At 40.9% G+C, this 19,503-nt stretch overlaps 1 protein-coding gene across 2 annotated transcripts in view; it reads left to right on the top strand.

The window, feature by feature from the left end:
• Window positions 1-1,686: 1,686 nt before the first annotated feature.
• Window positions 1,687-19,503, top strand: part of LOC149146937 (K(+) efflux antiporter 2, chloroplastic-like) — a 443,890-nt gene continuing 426,073 nt past the window's right edge. Inside the window, exons 1-2 of one of the 2 annotated variants that reach the window (XM_089445962.1) lie at window positions 1,687-2,715; window positions 3,190-4,391. In XM_089445962.1, the coding sequence (XP_089302088.1) occupies window positions 1,936-2,715; window positions 3,190-4,391 (1,982 nt within the window). In that variant the 5' untranslated portion in view covers window positions 1,687-1,935. The remainder of the gene's footprint in view (window positions 2,716-3,189; window positions 4,392-19,503) is intronic. The other variant, XM_089445963.1, reaches the window with a different exon arrangement.

Raw genomic sequence — 19,503 nt, forward strand, 5'->3', positions numbered from 1 at the left:
TGTAAGTCTGAAGGTAATCAAGCTGTGGCAGCGAGCGAGTAACAGTGACTAACCTGGACTGTCGTCCATCCAAAAACATGCAAAAATGGAGATTAGCCATTTAAGTACCTTGAGAGGAGGGGGGAGATTCGACCATGCGACATGCATAGACGTAAGGGTCCTCCTCGTCCTGCATATCATCTTTAGCACTTGAACAACCTCGCTTGGTGTCATCCTCGTCCTACTTATCATCTATAGCATTGGAACAACCTCGATTGGTGTTGCCCGAACTGGCTTCAACTCTGAGATCCTGCGAGGTATTGCACTCAACCGCTTTCCTTTTCTAACCACCTCTGGAGGGAGAGCTAGGCCTTTCAACCTCCTTTTGCGCCAAATTAGTTCTCGGAAGCTCGGTACTCATTTCAGGGGGCTCCTCTTTAAAATCAATGGTAATGGTGGCTGTTATAGTCAGCATGTTGAGCAAACAGGGGAAACGGAACTGGGCAGTATGCTGCTGACTGGGGATGAGACTGGAGATGCCCCTTGTAGGCTGAGAAATCCCGCGACCAGCTCGAAAGCCACAACCACTTCTTGTCTCAGGGTAACAACCCAACGGGGAGTTCGAGGGAGGAGACGAGGAGTTCAGAGAGGTGGAGGGAGGGTGGCGGGGAGGACAGCCACGGCTTGAGCTGCGACGACACCGCATCCTCTGGCGCAAACGAGGCATTGGATACAATTGGGAATGACTAAGCGAGACAAAGCAAGAAGCAGAGGGCGAGGAATGAACGAGCGAACCAGTACAAAGCTCAGAAGGTAGAGAAAGGATGCACGATCAAGGAAAGAGTCAGAGTGAAACCAGAATCCCCGAGAGCAATGGGAGCTTTGTGTAACATGAAAGCCTAGAATGAGGTCAATGCAACATAAAATTGAACATCTGCGCCCAGTGTTGGTTCTGGAGCTGTGCTCTGAGACAAATGAGGAGCAACAAGAACGCAGAGGCAACAAAGCAGGCGTGAAGCTTCCGGAAGAAGCCATATTGCTGAAGAACAGACACGAGCATGGGCAACTGTGCTGCATAAATGCAGTGGGGCGGTTGGCAGGCTCGTCATTAATGCAGTTAATAAGGACGAGGACAAGAGAAAGGGTGGCGGTGGTAAAATCCCACGTGCATGCCGAAACCCTCTGCCACATATCATTCCCTCTAATCACCCACATCCAGGGAAATAAATAAATAAATTAATTGATATAAATTTCTGAATTAAAAAATAGAATAAAATTAATTAATGTAAATTTCTGAATTAAAAAAATGAAAAAAATTAAATAATGTAAATTTCTGAATAAAAAAAATAAAATAATGTAAATTTCTGAATATATACTATATAAAAGATTAATGCTGTCTTACATTTCCAGTCATCTCCTCAATAAAAATAAAATAAAAGTAAAATTAATTACCAATCTCCCCCACTGAAAACAAACCCCTGTAAAAATATCTTTACCGTGACATTATAGCACTAAAATATCTTTACCCTCTGCAATAGAGCACGAGTCCACGCACAAGAGTCTTACCATTCTTGCCACGTGACAAAATCATTTAATAAAAGTTATGATACCTATAACGTCACATAGCCCTGTCCCACCCATGGAATCATCTTACACATCATGTTTTAATCATGCATTTCATTAATATATGTGAAAAATGAATGTGCGAATCGCAAGGTTCTGATCAATTTTATGCTTTTTATTATCTCCTCCTACTTCCCTTCCGCGGGGCTTACGTATTTATTGAGGGGGATTTTCACAGAGCGTCACAGGTCCATCAGCCGACTCTAACAGAAACCCCTATAGTTTGTTCCCTCACAACTGGTTCTTTGAAACCCTAAAACATCAAAGGCGTACGGTTTAGTTTGTACTCAACTGGAATGCTGTAAATTCTTCCAGGATTACGGGAACGGAGCAATGGACTCGGCGCCCGGCACTACGCAAATGCGGGTTGCGATGAAGCAAGATTTGACGAGTTCGAATCCGAGAAGTCTTTTGAAGTTTTCATTTTCACATAGAATGGGGTTCGGCCCGATGAAAAACAACCGTCCGGCGTCTGTTCTTGTTCCGTCTTTATGTTTAAATGACACATTTCAGAGAATTAATGTTAGGGCTGGTGAATTCGATAATACAAGAAGAAGAGGGGGTTTTTATACGGTAAAATGTAAATATTACAGCGGATATTTACGGAGAGTCTCTGAGAATAATGCGATGTCTAGTTCAGAATATTTATCGCGGAAATTGAATTTCGACGCGGTAAAACTTAGACGTAGAAAATATAGGGTGGGCTGTGAAAGTTCCGGAGAGAAATCTGGAGAAGGCAGTGGCAAATGTTCCTCCGGAGACGGCTTCGACATGGAAGTGACAGAAAACGTTAGCTCATCGAACACAGTGAAGCCATCGGATTTAAATTTAACGGATTCTGATATCAAGGGTTTTGGAAGAGATGTTGAAGTGTCAGATGAGGATTTGGAAAGGAGTAAGTTTGATTGTAGAGGCGAGGGGCCTTCTCTGGAGGCAATGCGCGAGTTGCTTCAAAATGCTTCTAAGGACCTGGAAGAAGCGCGACATAACAGCTCCATGTTTGAGGAAAAGGCCCAGAAGATTTCCGAGGCAGCGATTGCGGCGAGAGACAAGGCCGTAGAAGCCCGGGACGAGGCCGATGAAACGACGGCCATGATTCAGGTCAGTGAAAATGTTAGTGGCTAAAATTCCCTATTTTGCTAATTTTGTAATTCAAAATGGATATTCACTTAAAATTTACATTACTTGAAATATTAGATAAACTTTGGCAGTAAAGGTATAGAAAATCTTTACAAATTTAAATATTTATACAAAATTCTGGTTGATATTTTGAGAAGGATAGAGATTTTCCACTTTTGCACGAAAAATATGTGAAGTCCTTACAAATTTAGGATTTTTCACACATGTTGGATCAATTTTAAGATAATTAGTGGAGAGTCTGCACTTGCCATCTGCTCTTCATCGGGATTCATTCAGGCTTAGGCCTCAGATAGGCTCAGATGTTAGGAGAGATGTGTCTGATCCTCTGGATCTCCGCTAGAGCCAGATGTTGATTTACTTCATGCATTGTATCATTGTATCTTTGATTTACTTCATGCATTGAATCTTTTATAGGTGACCCTTTATCTTATCTTATCTTTGGTTCAGGTTTTGATTACCGAGGAAGTGGAAGCACAAGAGGCTCTTAACAAGGCCAAGGTTGCAGTTTCGAGTGCACAAGTGCAGACTAAATTAGCATTAGAAGCATTAGAAAAAGCTCGGGAAAACACGGAGGGTTGTATAGGTGAGGTTGAAACTGAAAGTAGAGGAAAAGGAGACGAAGAGAATAAGGATTTAAGCATTGATGTGCAAACTCCCAAGAAAGCAAACAGTCAGGAAAGCATAGCTGGGATTGGAGACGAGGAAGACTCCCGAAAACAGAAAATATTGGAAGCTTCCACGTTGGAGGAAGAGGTCGCCCTATTGATTGCCCGGGACGAGTTGAGGAAATGCGAAGCTATGCTTGCAAATTGTGAGGCAGACTTGCTACGCATCCAGAAGTCAAAGCTGGAGGTGCAAGCAAGGGCAGAGTTTCTGAATGAAAATGCAATAATGGCAGAAATGAAGGCAGCACAAGCAGATGAAGATGTTGCAAATGTAATGGCTTTGGCAGAGGAGGCAGTTGCTTTGGAAGTCGAGATTGCTCAGCGTGTAAGTGACGCAGAGATTGCCCTGCAGAGAGCAGAAAAATACTTCGTGGAGAGTGGTCAGAATATATCGCTTACTGTTACTAATATTGCAGACAAGCGGAATTTTCAAGCTGTAAAGCCTGCGGAAGTTCTGGTTTCCAATTTGGAGGCTGTTCCAGTGCATACAGAAGGATCTGTTATTGATGCTGGGGCTGCGGAAGGCAGAGGAAGTTGTAGTGATAATGGCCTAGATGGGAGTGGAAGAAGAGAAGATGGGAAAACTGTTTTGGTTGAGGAGAGTGCCGCTCTAAGAGAAGAAACGTATTCGCAGGAGAGTATATTACAAGTGGCTGATGTCATGGGGGAGAACACAAGGGTTGAAGCAGAGGTGGTAAATGATGCAGAAATTGAGAAATTAAAGTTTGTATTGAAAGAAGCTGAACAAGACAAGGCAAAAGTTTCTTTTCAGCCAAAAAAGGTGGAGAATGCCAAGGATACTCCAGCCACTACTGTTCCAAAGACATCCACGAAGAAGTCTTCTCGCTTCTTTTCTGCATCCTTCTTTTCTTTTGAGGATGATGGAGCAGAGTTCACACCGGCGACCATTTTCTCCGGATTTGTTTCTTCATTCAAAAACCAGTTACCAAAGCTAGTCGTGGGGATGCTGCTGCTTGGTGCTGGGTAGTATCTCTTTACAAGAAACACTTTTTTCTTATTTTTTCAAATTTGTGTTTTGAGGATGCAATTTGTAATCAGAAAGCACTGCCTTTTTCTGTGGATGTACTTTCTAGCTCTTCCCACACCCTTTCTCTGCCACCAGTGTCTTCATGTGTTGGTTTAGTTCTTGTGCAATGTCAATTATTCCGTTTAAAATGTTTTGTGGCGTTTGCCCATATGGAAGACTTTTCCAAATGTACAACGAAATTTAGAAATATGTGTAGTGAATGATATTTGATGGTTGATTCTTGAACTTGTTTATATTATAAAGGTTTATTAGATATTATTTCTAAAAACACTTTTTAAATTCAACTAAACACTCTTTTCTTATTTTTTTCAAATTTGTGTTTTGAGGATGCAATTTGTAATCAGAAAGCACTGCCTTTTTCTGTGGATGTATTTTCTAGCTCTTCCCACACCCTTTCTCGGCTATCAGTGTCTTCATGTGTTGGTTTAGTTCTTGTGCAATGTCATTTATTCCGTTTAAAATGTTTTGTGGCGTTTGCCCATATGGAAGACTTTTCCAAATGTACAATGAAATTTAGAAATATGTGTAGTGAATGATATTTGATGGTTGATTCTTGAAGTTGTTTATAGTATAAAGGTTTATTAGATATTATTTGTAAAAGCACCTTTTAAATTCAACTAAGCCTCTTATGATTAAATTATTCCTTTCTCAAGACAAATGTTCTTCTTGTTCTCGGGTCTCCATTGCTTTAACTCTTTTCATTTTCATAGCTGTAGACAAGACATTCTATGATGATTGGGTTGCGAACCTAGTACTGAGTGCTTGTATGAAGTCTTATCTACTAAACCACTACTAGACTAGATATTCACGTGCTCCTGGAATTCTTTCCAGATTTATGCAAAAGCCTTGTGAAGGATATTGGTTTGACACAACAAGAGTTCTAAAGTACTTGAAAGGAACTCAAGACTTTGGACTCAAATATTCACAAGTGGATAACTTCAACTTGATTGGATATTCTAATTTAGACTTAAATGGAGACAAAGAAAATGGAGTGTCTACTTCAGATTATCTTATGAGTCTGGGATCATGAGCTGTCTCTTGGAGGTCACGTAAACAATCAGTTCTAGTAGATTCCATGTTAATTTTTAGGTAACAATGGTATGTTCTATGCTTAGAGCAATTTACTTCAATTTTTCATATTAGCCCAATGACAATATTTAGATTAGCAATCACATCAGCATTACAGTAAAGTGCAGATAGAACATAAACATAAACAGTAGAAGACAAGCCAAGACAAGAGGACACAAGATGTGGCACCAGCCAGGGACAAACCCCAATGTGGGGCAACCCTTGAACAATTCTTCTTATATTCTTCAATAGTTCAACAGAAAGAGAGATAGAACAATTTACAAATCTGCGAATTTATGACAGCAGCAAAAAGCCCTAACCAAAAAAGTCAACGTTGGTCAAACAGGGCAGAAATCTTCCTCTATTCAGCTTGGTCAAACCCAGTCAACTTCGGCCTCCAACAACAATTCTAATCAGCCCCAAACAGTCTGAAAAAGTCCAGTCAAAACTGGTCAACGAAAGTCAACCCTGCGGCCAGCCCTAGTACAGTCAAAGCTTGTCAAAGGAGAGGTCATATTGCCTCGGTTTTAGTGCCTAGATCTGTGGCCTACTAGGATAGAGATACCTCACCCAAACCGCAGTCAAAACAGGTCAACGCAGTCAAACAGCCTTCTGTCTTCATAATTGTCAGTTGACTCATGTCATCATGTAATTTTTATGTATTTATCAAAAGAAGAAAGAAAATGATTTAAAGATCAAAAGAAAATTATTTTTGTAAAGCATGGGTTTCGTGCTCAAGTCATTTGTTACTAGGTCAAGCATTCATTTAATGCTTCTGTGGTTTACATGAAGTCAAAGAGTCCTTGACTTATTGTAAAAGACCCTTTCGGGCACTCATATCAAAGAGAGAAAATATATTTTGTATTTTCGAAGTGTCTAGAAGGCTCCCAAGACCATGTTGGCCATTTCATGTGAAGTCGGCCTAGAGAGGGCTAATGGAGTCCCTTGGAAGGCTATAAAAAGGTGGAGCTTCGACCTATTATGACACACATCAAGCACATTACATCTTGTCTTTGGTCTATGATTGGGAAAGAAGAGCGAAGATCAGAGAAGGCTAGATCAAGCCTAATGAAGAAGGAGGAATACCCCAAATCAATTCGGAGGTCTGGAATTCTATTCACATATGTGAAAAACCTAGGGTTGCTAGGGTTACCTTAGGTCCGAAATTGTAGAATGTGTTGCAGATTGTTTTAGTAAGGATGAAATGCTAGAAGAGTCATCATCTGGAAGAGATTTTGCTTCGCTGCCCTTGGAGACTTTGTCTTACGTGAAGAAGGAAGATTAGTTGATTGGCCAGATTTTGCTTTGCTGCTTGTGGAGACTTTGTCTTACGTTGAAGAAGGAAGATTGGCTGACTGGCTTGGTTCTTGGTGGTAGCCCTAGTCTCGGTTTTGGTCTTGGAATCTCCTTTGAATTGATTTGATTCTATAAGAAGAGAAGTTATTTTTGGGTTTTCTCCTTGGATTGGGTTTGCCTTGGCTTGGAGCCTATATCTTGTGTTCATCTTTGTATGGTTGTAATTTTCATTGTTTGACAATTGTCTTGATGACAAGAACTCACTAATAAAAAGAAGTATTAAGAACATCACAAGAAATTGTCAAGAGAAATCAAATTAATAAAAACCCTAATGCTGCCCTATTGGATTTCTCAACAACTACAACCACATGCATAAAAGATACTTTTTAGGGAGGCTACAAAACAAACATGGAATCCCTTAGTCAAACCATTTACTTATACTTTCTTGGAGTCCATTATACACATTTTTTATTTGTAGACCATAGTAGGTGCCCTGCTAAACCGTGCATTTTATTGGATCTTTGAATACCATTATTTATTGTTTAATATAATCTAAAAAATGAGTTTTTGCTATCTAGTTGCAGAAAAAGAATAGCATAAAATTAAAGTGAACAACATATTCAACCATGTATAATTCCACATAGTTTTATTGTGGAGAAACACATGATAGGAAAACCCCAATTATGGAATGGATTTGGCTAATCTTTATTGATTCTTTTAAAAGAAGAAAATTGCAGATTACAACAGCTCTAATGAGTAGAGAATATTGTGCATAGGTCTAAACCCCAACTATGGAATGGCTTTGGCTAATCTTTATTGTTATTAAATAATGAATCCATACAGGTGAGGAGAGTTTTAGATAGAGGAGGAATGACTTGTTATAGAGTTTTGTAAACCCAACGTTTCGGACTACTAAGTGAGTCCATCATCAGGGGATGCGTCAATAGATATTCTAAAGATATTAATGATGTATCCATGAGCTATATTTTAGGTATTCTAAAGATATCTTTAGAATACCTAAAATATAGCTGATGGATACATCATTAATATCTTTAGAATATCTATTGACGCATCCCCTGATGATGGACTCACTTAGTAGTCCGAAACGTTGGGTTTACAAAACTCTATAACAGGTCATTCCTCCTCTATCTAAAATAATCTTTATTGATTCTTTTAAAAGAAGAAAATTGCAGATTACAATAGCTGTAATGAGTAGAGAATATTGTGAATAGTTCTTTAGTAGCTACAACATTTTCTTCCTCCGTCTTTGTTGCAATCTTCATCCGAAATGAGAATTGTTAGCTTTGCCATATAACATCGATTTTCTAAAGCTGGAGACACACTTGGTCCCGCTAAAAGAAGCTCACAACTGTCATTTTCTCCTTCCCTTGCACCGCTCATTCTCCCTTCATCAGTCCCAAAAATGATTAATTCCCCTATCGGGTTCGGGTTTAATCGCTATCATAAATCGAATCCATGTGTGGGTCAAGGCCGCGCCCCTCAGCTTCTGCCGATGCGATATTGCGATGCAATCCGATCGCAAATCGCATCCGGGTGTGTATAAAGCCGCGCCCCTTTGCTTCCGCTGATGCGATCTGATTGCAATCGCACGTCGCCATACGTAAATGCCAAAGATCCGAAAACCTGATTCAACGACTCCCGTCGCGCCCGATAAAGGGACTCGCCCGATCATCCCTCCGCCGTCCGATCAGCTCCGCCAAGATCCAATGGCCCACACTCATTCCGCTCTGACTTCTTCCGATATCCCTTGTCAAGCCATCTCCACCATCTATCTCCTTAGTTCGACGGCCAGTCTCGCTCCTCCATCCGACTATTCCACCCACTGCACAGTCCACATACTTTAATCGTTCCATGCTTCCGAAAGGATGAAGGTGACCAATTTTCAGTACTAGGTGCATTTCCTCCTCAACAACCGCATTCAAGAGATAGTAAGGCCGAGAAGAAAAGGTACAGAGCTCGATCAGGTAAATGAATTTAGCAGTTATGGGATTTCATCCCATACAACACTCCACTTGCTTGAGAAGATCAAATTTGTTCACTGAAGCAAGCAAATTGCGCTAGAGACTCCATCAGGCAGTTAAAGCGGTTGGTGGTCAATTATGACCTCGTCATACTTAGAATGGCCAAGTGCCTTTGTATTGAGACTCTATATATACCCAAAAACAAGATGTAATCAGGGTTGATGGTTAGTGTTCTGATGTAAGGTTCAACTTCTGGAGACTGTAACTGCTTTGATACTTGCAGCGTCTCGTCTTCATTTTCAGCTAATACAAGCTTCTTTTGCTGTTAATTGCTCACTTTCCATTTCTATTCTGTTCTAGGCTGTGCTTGATATGTAGTTTTCCTGAACTCTTGATGTATAGCATTAGAGGAGCTGTCATCCTACCTCTGTGTTTGAATCTTGCATGTATCAGTGAATGTGTTATTCAGGTTTCTTTTCATCTAGTGACAGAGAGCTGTCATCCTATCTGTGCACTAGGGAATTAGATTTGCAGACCTCTTTACTGGTTGCAGCCGGCCATCACAGGGTCCTGTGCATCTGCTGGTGTGGTTAGTATTCTCCATATTCACCCAATCCTTAAACTGAGTAATTGGTGGTCTAAAGCCTTGTAGTCTGGGGGTGTTCACGCATGTCTGGAGTCAAGCAAAGTAGGAGTGGTTATCTGGTTTGAACAAGCATCGTTCCTTCCATTCATCCACTTCCAACATTAAGTTTGAGTTTGTAATGTTCCCGAGCATCTCCGAGCTACAACCTAAGAGAGTTTCTTGGGGTGATAACATTAATTGGCGCCGTTGCCGGGGAGAGGAGATTGACGCTCAGCTTCCCTGGGAGAACGACACAGTTCCATGCTTTGATGATAGACAAAGTTTGGACACATTTCTGGTTGTAATCATCTATCTGGCGACTCCACATTACAGTTCTGGCTCAGTTTGTGAGGCATACCCGGAGAAATCCTCAGAAATCACCAGCTGACCCAGTGCCTGACCTTGAGAAGATCGTTAAGCAGAAGAAAACATCACAAAAAGGAGCATCAGGATCAGGGAAGCCTAAGAAATCTTATGCATCTCTGAAAGAAAATATTACAGTTGAGAATATACAGTTTGAAGATTTAGAGCCCAGCATTGTTAGTAAAGAAACACCTTCAGAGATTCATAGAGCTCCTTGTCCAGTCAGTTCCCCTTTGGATCTCAGTCCAAAGAAAGTCTCCCATACAGTCCATCATATTCCTTTGCCCCTATCATCTATTTCATTGCTTCCTACTATTCAATCTGCCAGTATCCTTCCATCTATCCCAACCATGGTAGGCCACCAAGCACCCACGAAGATGGAAAGAATCATAGCTGCTAGGTACGGACCCTTGGTCTTGTCTGTTCCTTTGAATGCCATGCCTGCAGGAGAATATCATAAATACATGCCCAAATTCACTGGTACAGAGGGAGTAACAGCTGAAGAACACCTTGAATCTTTTTATAGCTATGTTGATAACCTAGATATCAGTGAAGATGATGTGTGGATGAGAGTGTTTGTCTAGAGCCTTGATGGAGAGGCTAGAAAATGGTTCAAAGAACTGCCCCATAGGTCTATAGCAGACATTGAAGCATTGGATGATGTATTCCTGAAGAAATGGGGAGATAGGAAAGATCTGCTCTATTACCATACGGAGTTTGGAAACCTAAAGAGGGAAAATGGGGAATCATTGCCTGATTTTAATAAAAGATTTAACCGTATGTATAGTAAGATACCAGCTGAAGTAAAGCCTACCCCCACCTCTACCAGACTCACTTATGCCAATGCTTTTGACTCTGATTTTTGCCTGCTTTTGAGAGAAAGAAGATGCACCACTCTAGCTGATATGCAAGATGCAGCACTGGAGGTGGAATCAAATATTATTGCTGCAGAAAAGCTTAAAAGTCATGCTGATAGAAGAAGGCAGAGAGGTGAGGCTTCTTCTCCCTATGCATTATCTTTAGAACCCAAATTAGATAAAATGACTAAAATGATAGTCATTGGCTGCTGAGATATCTAAGCTGAAAGTCGAGCAGAGTTCTGGAAAGACAAGGCTTCCAAACACATTTGCTTCAAGAAATCCAAATCCATTTAGAAGAGCAAATGAACAGTTGCAAATCATTCAAAGGGGTAAAGAAGCAAATGAAGAACAGAGGGTTAAAGCTCCTTTCCAAAATGTAGTCATGGAGGACGAGCAGTTTGAAGAAGAGGATGAAATCCATTGCATGGAAGACAAAGGTAGTGTTGCCTTTTTGACATTGACTGCATATGAAGAAACATTACCACAGGACCAAACCAGTCAAGAGTGGGACATAGAGGCTGTTTTGCAGACTGGTGAACAACAAAGATATAATCTGAGGTCAAAAGCAAACAATGTCAAGGAGAACCCTGCCCAAAGAGCTGCTGTCCCAACAGAGCAACAGAATAACAGACAGAAGGGACCAGCAGTTGATCCAGTCATCCTCAAAGCACCAGCACAAGAGGTAAGAGGTCCTGATAAGTCCCCTTCCCCTTTCAGTTTTGAATCAGAAGTCCAGAAGTTAAAAATATCTGTGCCTCTGATAGAACTTGTAAAGAGTGAAGTTTTTAGAAAGCTTATCCTTGATGCCCTTGAGCTGCAAGCCTTACAAGCCCCCACTGACTACGTCAATTTGCAAGATGATAAGCTTGCAGTTGTACTTAGCCCTATGATCGAACTTGCTAATTCTCCATCATTTTATGTCTCCTTGACCATTCATGACAAAATCTTCCACAATTGCCTGCTAGACACAGGGGCCAGCCACAATTTGATGCCTAAAGCTGTCATGGAAGAGTTAGGGCTTGATATCGCTAGACCATATCATGACTTATTCTCATCTGATTCAAGAAAGATAAAATGCCTAGGATTAATCAAAGACTTGGCCATTACCCTAACTCAGCTGCCCATGAAGAGCATGGTGATGGATATTGTGGTGGCAGATATCCCTCCTAAGTTTGGCATGATGTTGTCAAGAGGGTGGATTAAGAGACTAGGTGGGACATTACAAAATGACTTATCTTATGCCACTGTCCCAGTCTTTGGAGGGGAAAGCAGGAGATTGTACAGAGAAGCACAGCTGGCCTACATCATTAGTGATGAGAGTAATCCTTCTAATCATCCCATATATGCTGTTGACACTGACTTTGGAGCTTGTATTCTCCAAATTGAAGAATCTCAGAAGGCCTCAATGCAAATCAGGAAACCAGTGAATTAGGCCGAGGGAGAGCAAGGAAGTCAGGTTTGGGAGATGTTCTTTGATGGAGCATGTTCCAGGGAAACTGCAGGAGCAGGGGTAGTGCTGATATCTCCAAAACGAGAAAGCACACATCTGTCTTCTAAGCTGGCTTTTCAAGTCACGAACAATCTAGTCGAGTATGAGGCCCTGATATTGGGTCTAAATGCAGCGAAAGACAGAGGAATCATGAACATAAAGGTGTTTGGAGATGCTGATCTTATCATTCAGCAAGTAAACAAAACATTTCAAGCAAAGCACCCAAGGCTAAAAGCATACAGAGATGAGGTATGGAGACTCGAAGATTCTTTTGACAGTTTTTGTATCTCATATATCCCTAAAGTGAAAAATCAGCTTGCCGATTCCCTTGCTGTGTCTGCTAGCATTTTTATCCCTCCCATGCCTCCCAGACTAGTTTATGAGGTTCAAATGAAATACAGACCATCCTTGCCTGATAATGTCTAGCATTGGAAAGTCTTTGAAGATGATGATGAAGTAAATAGGTTTCTGCAAGTCATTGATGAATTTTCTGAAATGCAAATTGACCAAGAGAATGAAACATTGGAAGAAAATCCCCAATCCCAGCTTAGAAATAAAATTGGCAAAGATAGCATTGTCCAATTGCCCAGCAATCATATACCTAAGGGTCTGGTTCCATTAGAAAGGCTGTTTGACCAAAATGATGTGCCTTATAAGGCTGCCCCACAAGAAGACCAAGCTGCAGTCTGTAAGCATAATATAGGGAGTCTAGGTCAACCCAGATACATAAATCTGTCCACTCATTTGTCTGCTGCCCAGAGTGCTGAATACTGCAATTTAATGAAGCAATTTGCTGATGTCTTTGCCTGGGAATATAGTGACTTGAAAACATATGACAAGAAGATCATCAAGCATAAAATCCCTTTAGAGAAAGACACCATCCATTTTACGCAGAAACTGAGGCCCATAAATCCTTTGCTCCTTCCTCTGATTGAAAAAGAAATAAAGAAGTTACTGGCTGCCAAAATCATAGTTCCTCTCAGATATTCAAGATGGGTAGCCAATTTGGTATTGGTGAGGAAGAAAAGTGGAGAAATCAGGCTTTGCGTTGATTTCAGAAACTTAAACAAATGCTCTAAGAAAGACAATTATCCTCTGCCCAAGATGGAGCATTTGCTGCAGAAGGTCTCAGGGGCCAAAGTGATGTCTTTCCTGATGGATTTTCAGGCTATAATTAGGTTGCTGTCCATCCAGATGACCAAGAGAAGACTGCATTCACCACTCCTTGGGGCACTTTTATGTATTCCAAGATGCCTTTTGGGCTGATGAATGCTGGAGCCACCTTTCAGAGAGCTATGGATATATCATTTGTAGGAGAGAAGGATAAGTTTGTCCTTATCTACCTAGATGATATAACTGTATACTCCAGCAGCCATCATGACCATTTGCAGCATTTGAAGAAAGTGTTCCTGAAGTGCAGAAGGTTTGGAATTTCAGTTAATCTTAAAAAATCACAGTTTGCTTTAGAAGAGGGTATGCTGTTAGGACATGTTGTTTCTGCTGCAGGTGTCAGAATTGACCCAGAAAGAGTAAAAGCAATACAGACCTTGTCTGTCCCAAGATCAAAGAAGGATATCCAGTCCTTTTTGGGCAAAATAAATTTTGTAAGGAGGTTCATCCCAAATTTTGCAGAACTTGTAAAACATATTACCTCCATGTTGAGAAAGGGGTCAGAGATCAAGTGGACTGATTCAGCGAGAAAATCCTTTGAGTCCATTAAGAAAGCTATTATGGAAGCTCCTACGTTAAGTAGTCCAGATTACAGCAAGGAGTTCCATATATTTTCATTTGCCTCTGATGACACCCTTGCAGCAGTTTTATTGCAGGCAGATGAAGAAGGCTCAGAGCATCCAGTGGCCTTTTTCAGCAAAACCTTAAGGGATGCTGAGCTGAGGTATGATATCATTGAAAAATAGGCATATGGTCTTATAAAGTCTTTGAAAGCTTTCAGAGTTTACATTTTGCATTCCAAGATAATTGCATATGTGCCCTCTGCTTCAATAAAGGATGTCCTAACGCAACCCGATGCTGATGGAAGAAGGGCTAAATGGATTGCAAGGCTTATTGAATTTAATATAGAACTGAAGCCCACCAAGCTTGTCAGAGGTCAGGGCCTTGCCAAATTATTGGCTGAAGAAAATTGCAGAACGCTGGACATAAATCTCATAAGCACAGACGCAGAAAGTGGTCAAACAGAAGAAGAAACAGCTGAACCAGGAAAAAATCAGTCATTGGCAGAAAATCTAGCTTCTTGTGATTAGTACTCTGCAATAGCTCAATTTTTGCTGAAGCTAGAAATCCCTCCAGGTCTTAGTTCAAGCCAAACCAGGATTGTTAAACTTAGGGCAGCTAGATATTGCATTCATGAAAATCTGCTCTACTGGAGGGACCCCTCTGGAATTCTTTTGAGGTGCCTGGACAAAGAACAATCCATAGAAGTCATGCAGCAGTTCCATTCCAGCATATGTGGAGGACACCATTATTGGAAAACTACAGCCCACAAGATTCTCAGAGCTGGGTACTATTGGCCCACTTTATTTTCTAATGTCTTTTCATTTGTTAAATCTTGTGACAGGTGCCAAAGATTTGAAGGGAAACAACAATTAAAGTCCCTGCCCTTGAAACCAATACATGCAAATGGCCCTTTTCAGCAGTGGGGCTTAGACTTCATTGGAGAAATCAATCCCCATTCCGGTGGCCAGCACAGATGGACATTAGTAGCCAGGATTATTTCACTAGGTGGATTGAAGCAATCCCTACCAGAAAGGCTGATCGTACTGTGGTCATGAAGTTTTTGACAGAGCATATCTTCACCAGATTTGGTTGTCCACATAAATTGGTCACAGACAATGCAATAGCCTTTAGGGCAAAAGAATTGGTGGACATGTGTGACTCAATGGGCATTAAGCTGGTCCATTCCACCTCATATTAGCCTCAAGGCAATGGTCTAGCAGAGTATTCCAACAAAACCCTGATAAGGATAATTAAAAAGCTGTTGGAAGACAATAAGAAAAACTAGGATTCTAAACTCAAGTATGCACTGTGGGCTGACAGAGTAACCACCAAGAAATCCACAGGGAATTCTCCTTTCAAGCTGGTATATGGCACTAAGGCTGTGTTCCCAATTCAGTTAACCCTCCCTGTGGCAAAGTTCTTACAAAAAGATCAGAATGAGGAAGAAGACATGGCAAAAAGGATCACTGATTTAGCAGAGGTACATCAAATCAGAGAACATCTGGTTGAAAGGTTAGCAGCACATCAACAAAGAATCAATGGAGTTTTTGACAGACGGACAAAAACAGATAATTTTTAGGTCGGAGACTTGGTTCTTAAGTGGGATGCACTGAAAGAGAAAAAAGGCAACCATGGGAAGTTTGATGCTTTATGGACAGGGCCTTTTATCATTTCTCAGATCCAAGGGAACAATACTTTCATACTGAAAAGTATGGAAGGAAAGATGGTTTTTGATGGCCCAATTAATGGGCGGTTTTTGAAAGTTTATGTCATTTAAGGCCTTTGGCCTTAAGTCTGTAAATATGTTATTTTATCAATTTTAGTGTAGGCTCAATTAGACTCCATGCCCAATGGAACACTAGGAAGTTTTGCTAATTTGGTTTTCATAGGAAAGGCAATGATCTGCAGTTCTTGAGACCTCACAGGGAGGATCTCATCCCCAGAAGGAGCCAGTGTTAGCTCTGCCATATAACATTGATTTTCTAATGCTGGAGATACACTTGGTCCGCTTGGTCCCGCTAAAAGAAGCTCACAACGGTCATTTTATCCTTCCCTTGCAACGCTCATTTTCCCTTCATCAGTGCCAAAAACGATTAATTCCCTTATCGGGTTCGGGTTTAATTGCTATCGCAAATCGCATCCATGTGTGGATCAAGGCTGCGCCCCTCAGCTTCCGTCGATGCGACCCGATTGCAAATCGCATCCGGATGTGTATAAAGGCGCGCCCCTTGCTTCCGCCGATGCGATTTTGCGATGCGATCTGATCGCAATCGCACATCGCCATATGTAAAGGCCCAAGATCTGAAAACCCGATTTGACGACTCCTGTCGCACCCGATAAAGCGACTCGCCCGATCATCCCTCCGCCGTCCGATCAGCTCCGCCAAGATCCAATGGCCCACATTCATTCTGCTCCTGCTTCTTCTGATATCCCTCGTCAAGCCATCTCCACCCTCTATCCCCTTAGTTCGACGGCCAGTCTTGCTTCTCCATCCGACTATTCCACCCACTGCACAGTCCACATACCTTAACCGTTCCATGCTCCCGAAAGGACGAAGGTGACCAATTTTCAGTACCAGGTGCATTTCCTCCTAACAACCGCATTCAAGAGACAGTAAGGCCGAGAAGAAAAGGTACAAAGCTCGATCAGGTAAATGCATTTAGCAGTTATGGGATTTCATCCCATACGACACTCCACTTGCCCGAGAAGGACAGCAGAGCACCTGAGAAGATCTGAGTTGTTCACTGAAGCAAGCAAATTGCGCCAAAGACTCCATCAGGGAGTTAAAGCGATTGGTGGTCAATTATGACCTCCTCATATTTAGAATGGCCGAGTGCCTTTGTATTGAGACTCTATATATACCTAGAAACAAGATGTAATCAGGGTTGATGGTTAGTGTTCTGATGTAAGGTTCAACTTGTGGAGACTGTGACTGCTTTGATACTTGCAGTGTCTCGTCTTCATTTTCAGCTAATACAAGCTTCTTTTGCTGTTAATTACTCACTTTCCATTTCTTTTTTGTTCTATGCTGTGCTTGATATGCAGTTTTCCTGAACTCTTGATGTATAGCATTAGAGGAGTTGTCATCATACCTCTGTGTTTGAATCTTGCATGTATCAGTGAATGTGTTATTCAGGTTTCTTTTCATCTAGTGACAGAGAGCTGTCATCCTATCTGTGCACTAGGGAATTAGATTTGCAGACCTCTTTACTGGTTGCAGCTGGCCATCACAAGGCCCTGTGCATCTGCTGGTGTGGTTAGTATTCTCCATATTCACCCAATCTCTAAATTGTGAGTAATTGGTGGTCTAAAGCCTTGTAGTCAGGGGCTGTTCACGCATGTCTGGAGTCAAGCAAAGTAGGAGTGGTTATCTGGCTTGAACAAGCATCGTTCCTTCCATTCATCCACTTCCAACATTAAGTTTGAGTTTGTAATGTTCCCGAGCATCTCCGAGCTACAACCTAGGAGAGTTTTTTGGGGTGATAACAAGAATCATCTATTAGACTTCGAGCTAGCGTCATTCCCATTGTTTTTTCTTTAATTGTTGTCACTATTTTGAAGAACTCATTTGAAAAAAAATCCAAACATTAGTGGGAACACTTCAATTTTAAATATATATTCCTCAATTTTGAAAGTCCCTTCTGTCTATTGACGGGCAATATATAAGCTTGTTTATGCCCATTTGAATTCTCATTAGAACTCATCGAATTCCACTTGGCTTTTCATATTCCAATAAGTGCTTCGACTTATAATGAGCGCTATTCATATCCCCATCCATTCTCATCATTTAGCATGAGGAGCCTTATCACTCGATCACACCATTTAGCATGAGGAGTGTTATTGACAAATTGCACTATTTAGCATGTGGAGCCTTGTCACCCAATCGCACTGTTACTTGCTAATTTGTACCTAGCGAGCAACTAGACCCCATTGCCCAATGAAGATGGGAACTTAGACAATTTTTTAAAACATCAGAAGTCAACAGGGCACTTATGCCCCTTTTCTTTCTCCTCTTTCTACATATTCTCTATCTCAAATTCCGCAACCCCTATGGGGAATTGTAATAAATGTCGCTAGCATGATGAATTTTGTAACAGGTTTAGGCAACTTGGGACCTGGTTAATAAGTGGGTCTGCTCTACAGTTTTATTTTTTCACTAGATCAATTATTTTTGCTGTAGCCTACAACAAATAATTAGTTGAGTTTTTTCACTCGATGCCTCCAAAGTTGGAGTGCGCTTAATAACTAGGCCTTGGGTCCGTCCTAATGCCTAGGGTCAATGTATATTAACATGTTATGTCATATCTAGAGTATCACAAAATTTGACTAGGTTTTTAAAGGATTTTTTAATTAATTAAAAATTTTCACAGGACAAGATTTTAATTAATTTTCTATGTAAAATTGTAAATAAGTGGATCTAAGATATGTTGATGGCATGTGGGTACTTGAAATTCGTGCTCACAACCTCAACATTATCCTGAGACAACCTTTGGTATGATTATTACCCCCTCAAAACCCACCTTTTGTAATGTTAGTGGCAAAAATAACAAAAAAATACCAAAAAATGAATAATTAGAGACAAATTTATTATGTCTTCCAAGTCAGAAAAGACAAGAAAATTGTTATAATTGGCAACTAGGGCGAAATTCCACTTTGGACAACTCATTTGATGGAGATGATGATTGCATTGAATTCTCCTCTTTTTGAGAGGACCAAAATTGACCTAAAGATCATCAAATTTGGACAAGCAGAAATGTGTTTTTGAATTTATGCCCACATGGGCAAATTGTCAAGGTCGGCCACATCATCATGTAGGCTCATGGAGCCCAAGGGACATGTCACTTCACCTTCAACAACTTCTATAAAATAAGAGAGACATCCAACCCCATTTGGCACCTCACTCACTCACGTATTTTTTTCTCTCCTTCTCTCATTGATTCATATAACTATTGGGCATATCTTTTCTCTCACACATGTGGCAAGGAGGACGAATTTCAGGACATAATTACAGGGCCGAAAATTTCAGAATTCTCTTGTAGTTTGACCAACATTGATCAGACACTTTGGCTCATCCTTTGACTGCGATTTTTGTGGGAAAAGTTTGTTTTTGGTAGGTTGTACTGTTTGGCATAGAAACTGAAATTTTTTGGGAACTTTGACTTGTGTTGACCGTAGGTCTATTTGACCACAAAGTTGACTTCAGGTTGATCGAGTTCGATTGCTGTTTGGATGGCTGTTTTGGGCTGACTTTGACTACATTTGAAGGCTGAGTTTGTCTACCTTTGACTGAGCTTCAAAGAGGATGTTTTGATGCTACGTTGACCATCTTTGACTTTCTGGTTAGGCCAAAATTTGACTGATGTTGACTGCAGATTTGACATGGTTGTTTTGACTGCGATTTGGCAAGTCAATTTTTACTTTTGTACTCTCTCTATCTGCTGAACATTTGATATAATAATAAGAAAAATTGATCAAAGGGTTTTCCCCATCTTGGGATTTTTTCCTTTGCATCTATTTACAATTACTGTCAATGTGTTTTATTGTTAATGTGATTGCTATTGGAAATCTAAATTGGAAATTGTCATTGGGCAGCTAAAGGACATTGAAGTAATCGTGCTAAGCATAGAACAT

This window comes from Pinus tabuliformis, chromosome 9 (genome assembly GCF_031772625.1).
Source record: "Pinus tabuliformis cultivar Carrire ecotype Pingquan chromosome 9, CPIR1, whole genome shotgun sequence".
NCBI classification, from domain to species: domain Eukaryota; kingdom Viridiplantae; phylum Streptophyta; class Pinopsida; order Pinales; family Pinaceae; genus Pinus; species Pinus tabuliformis.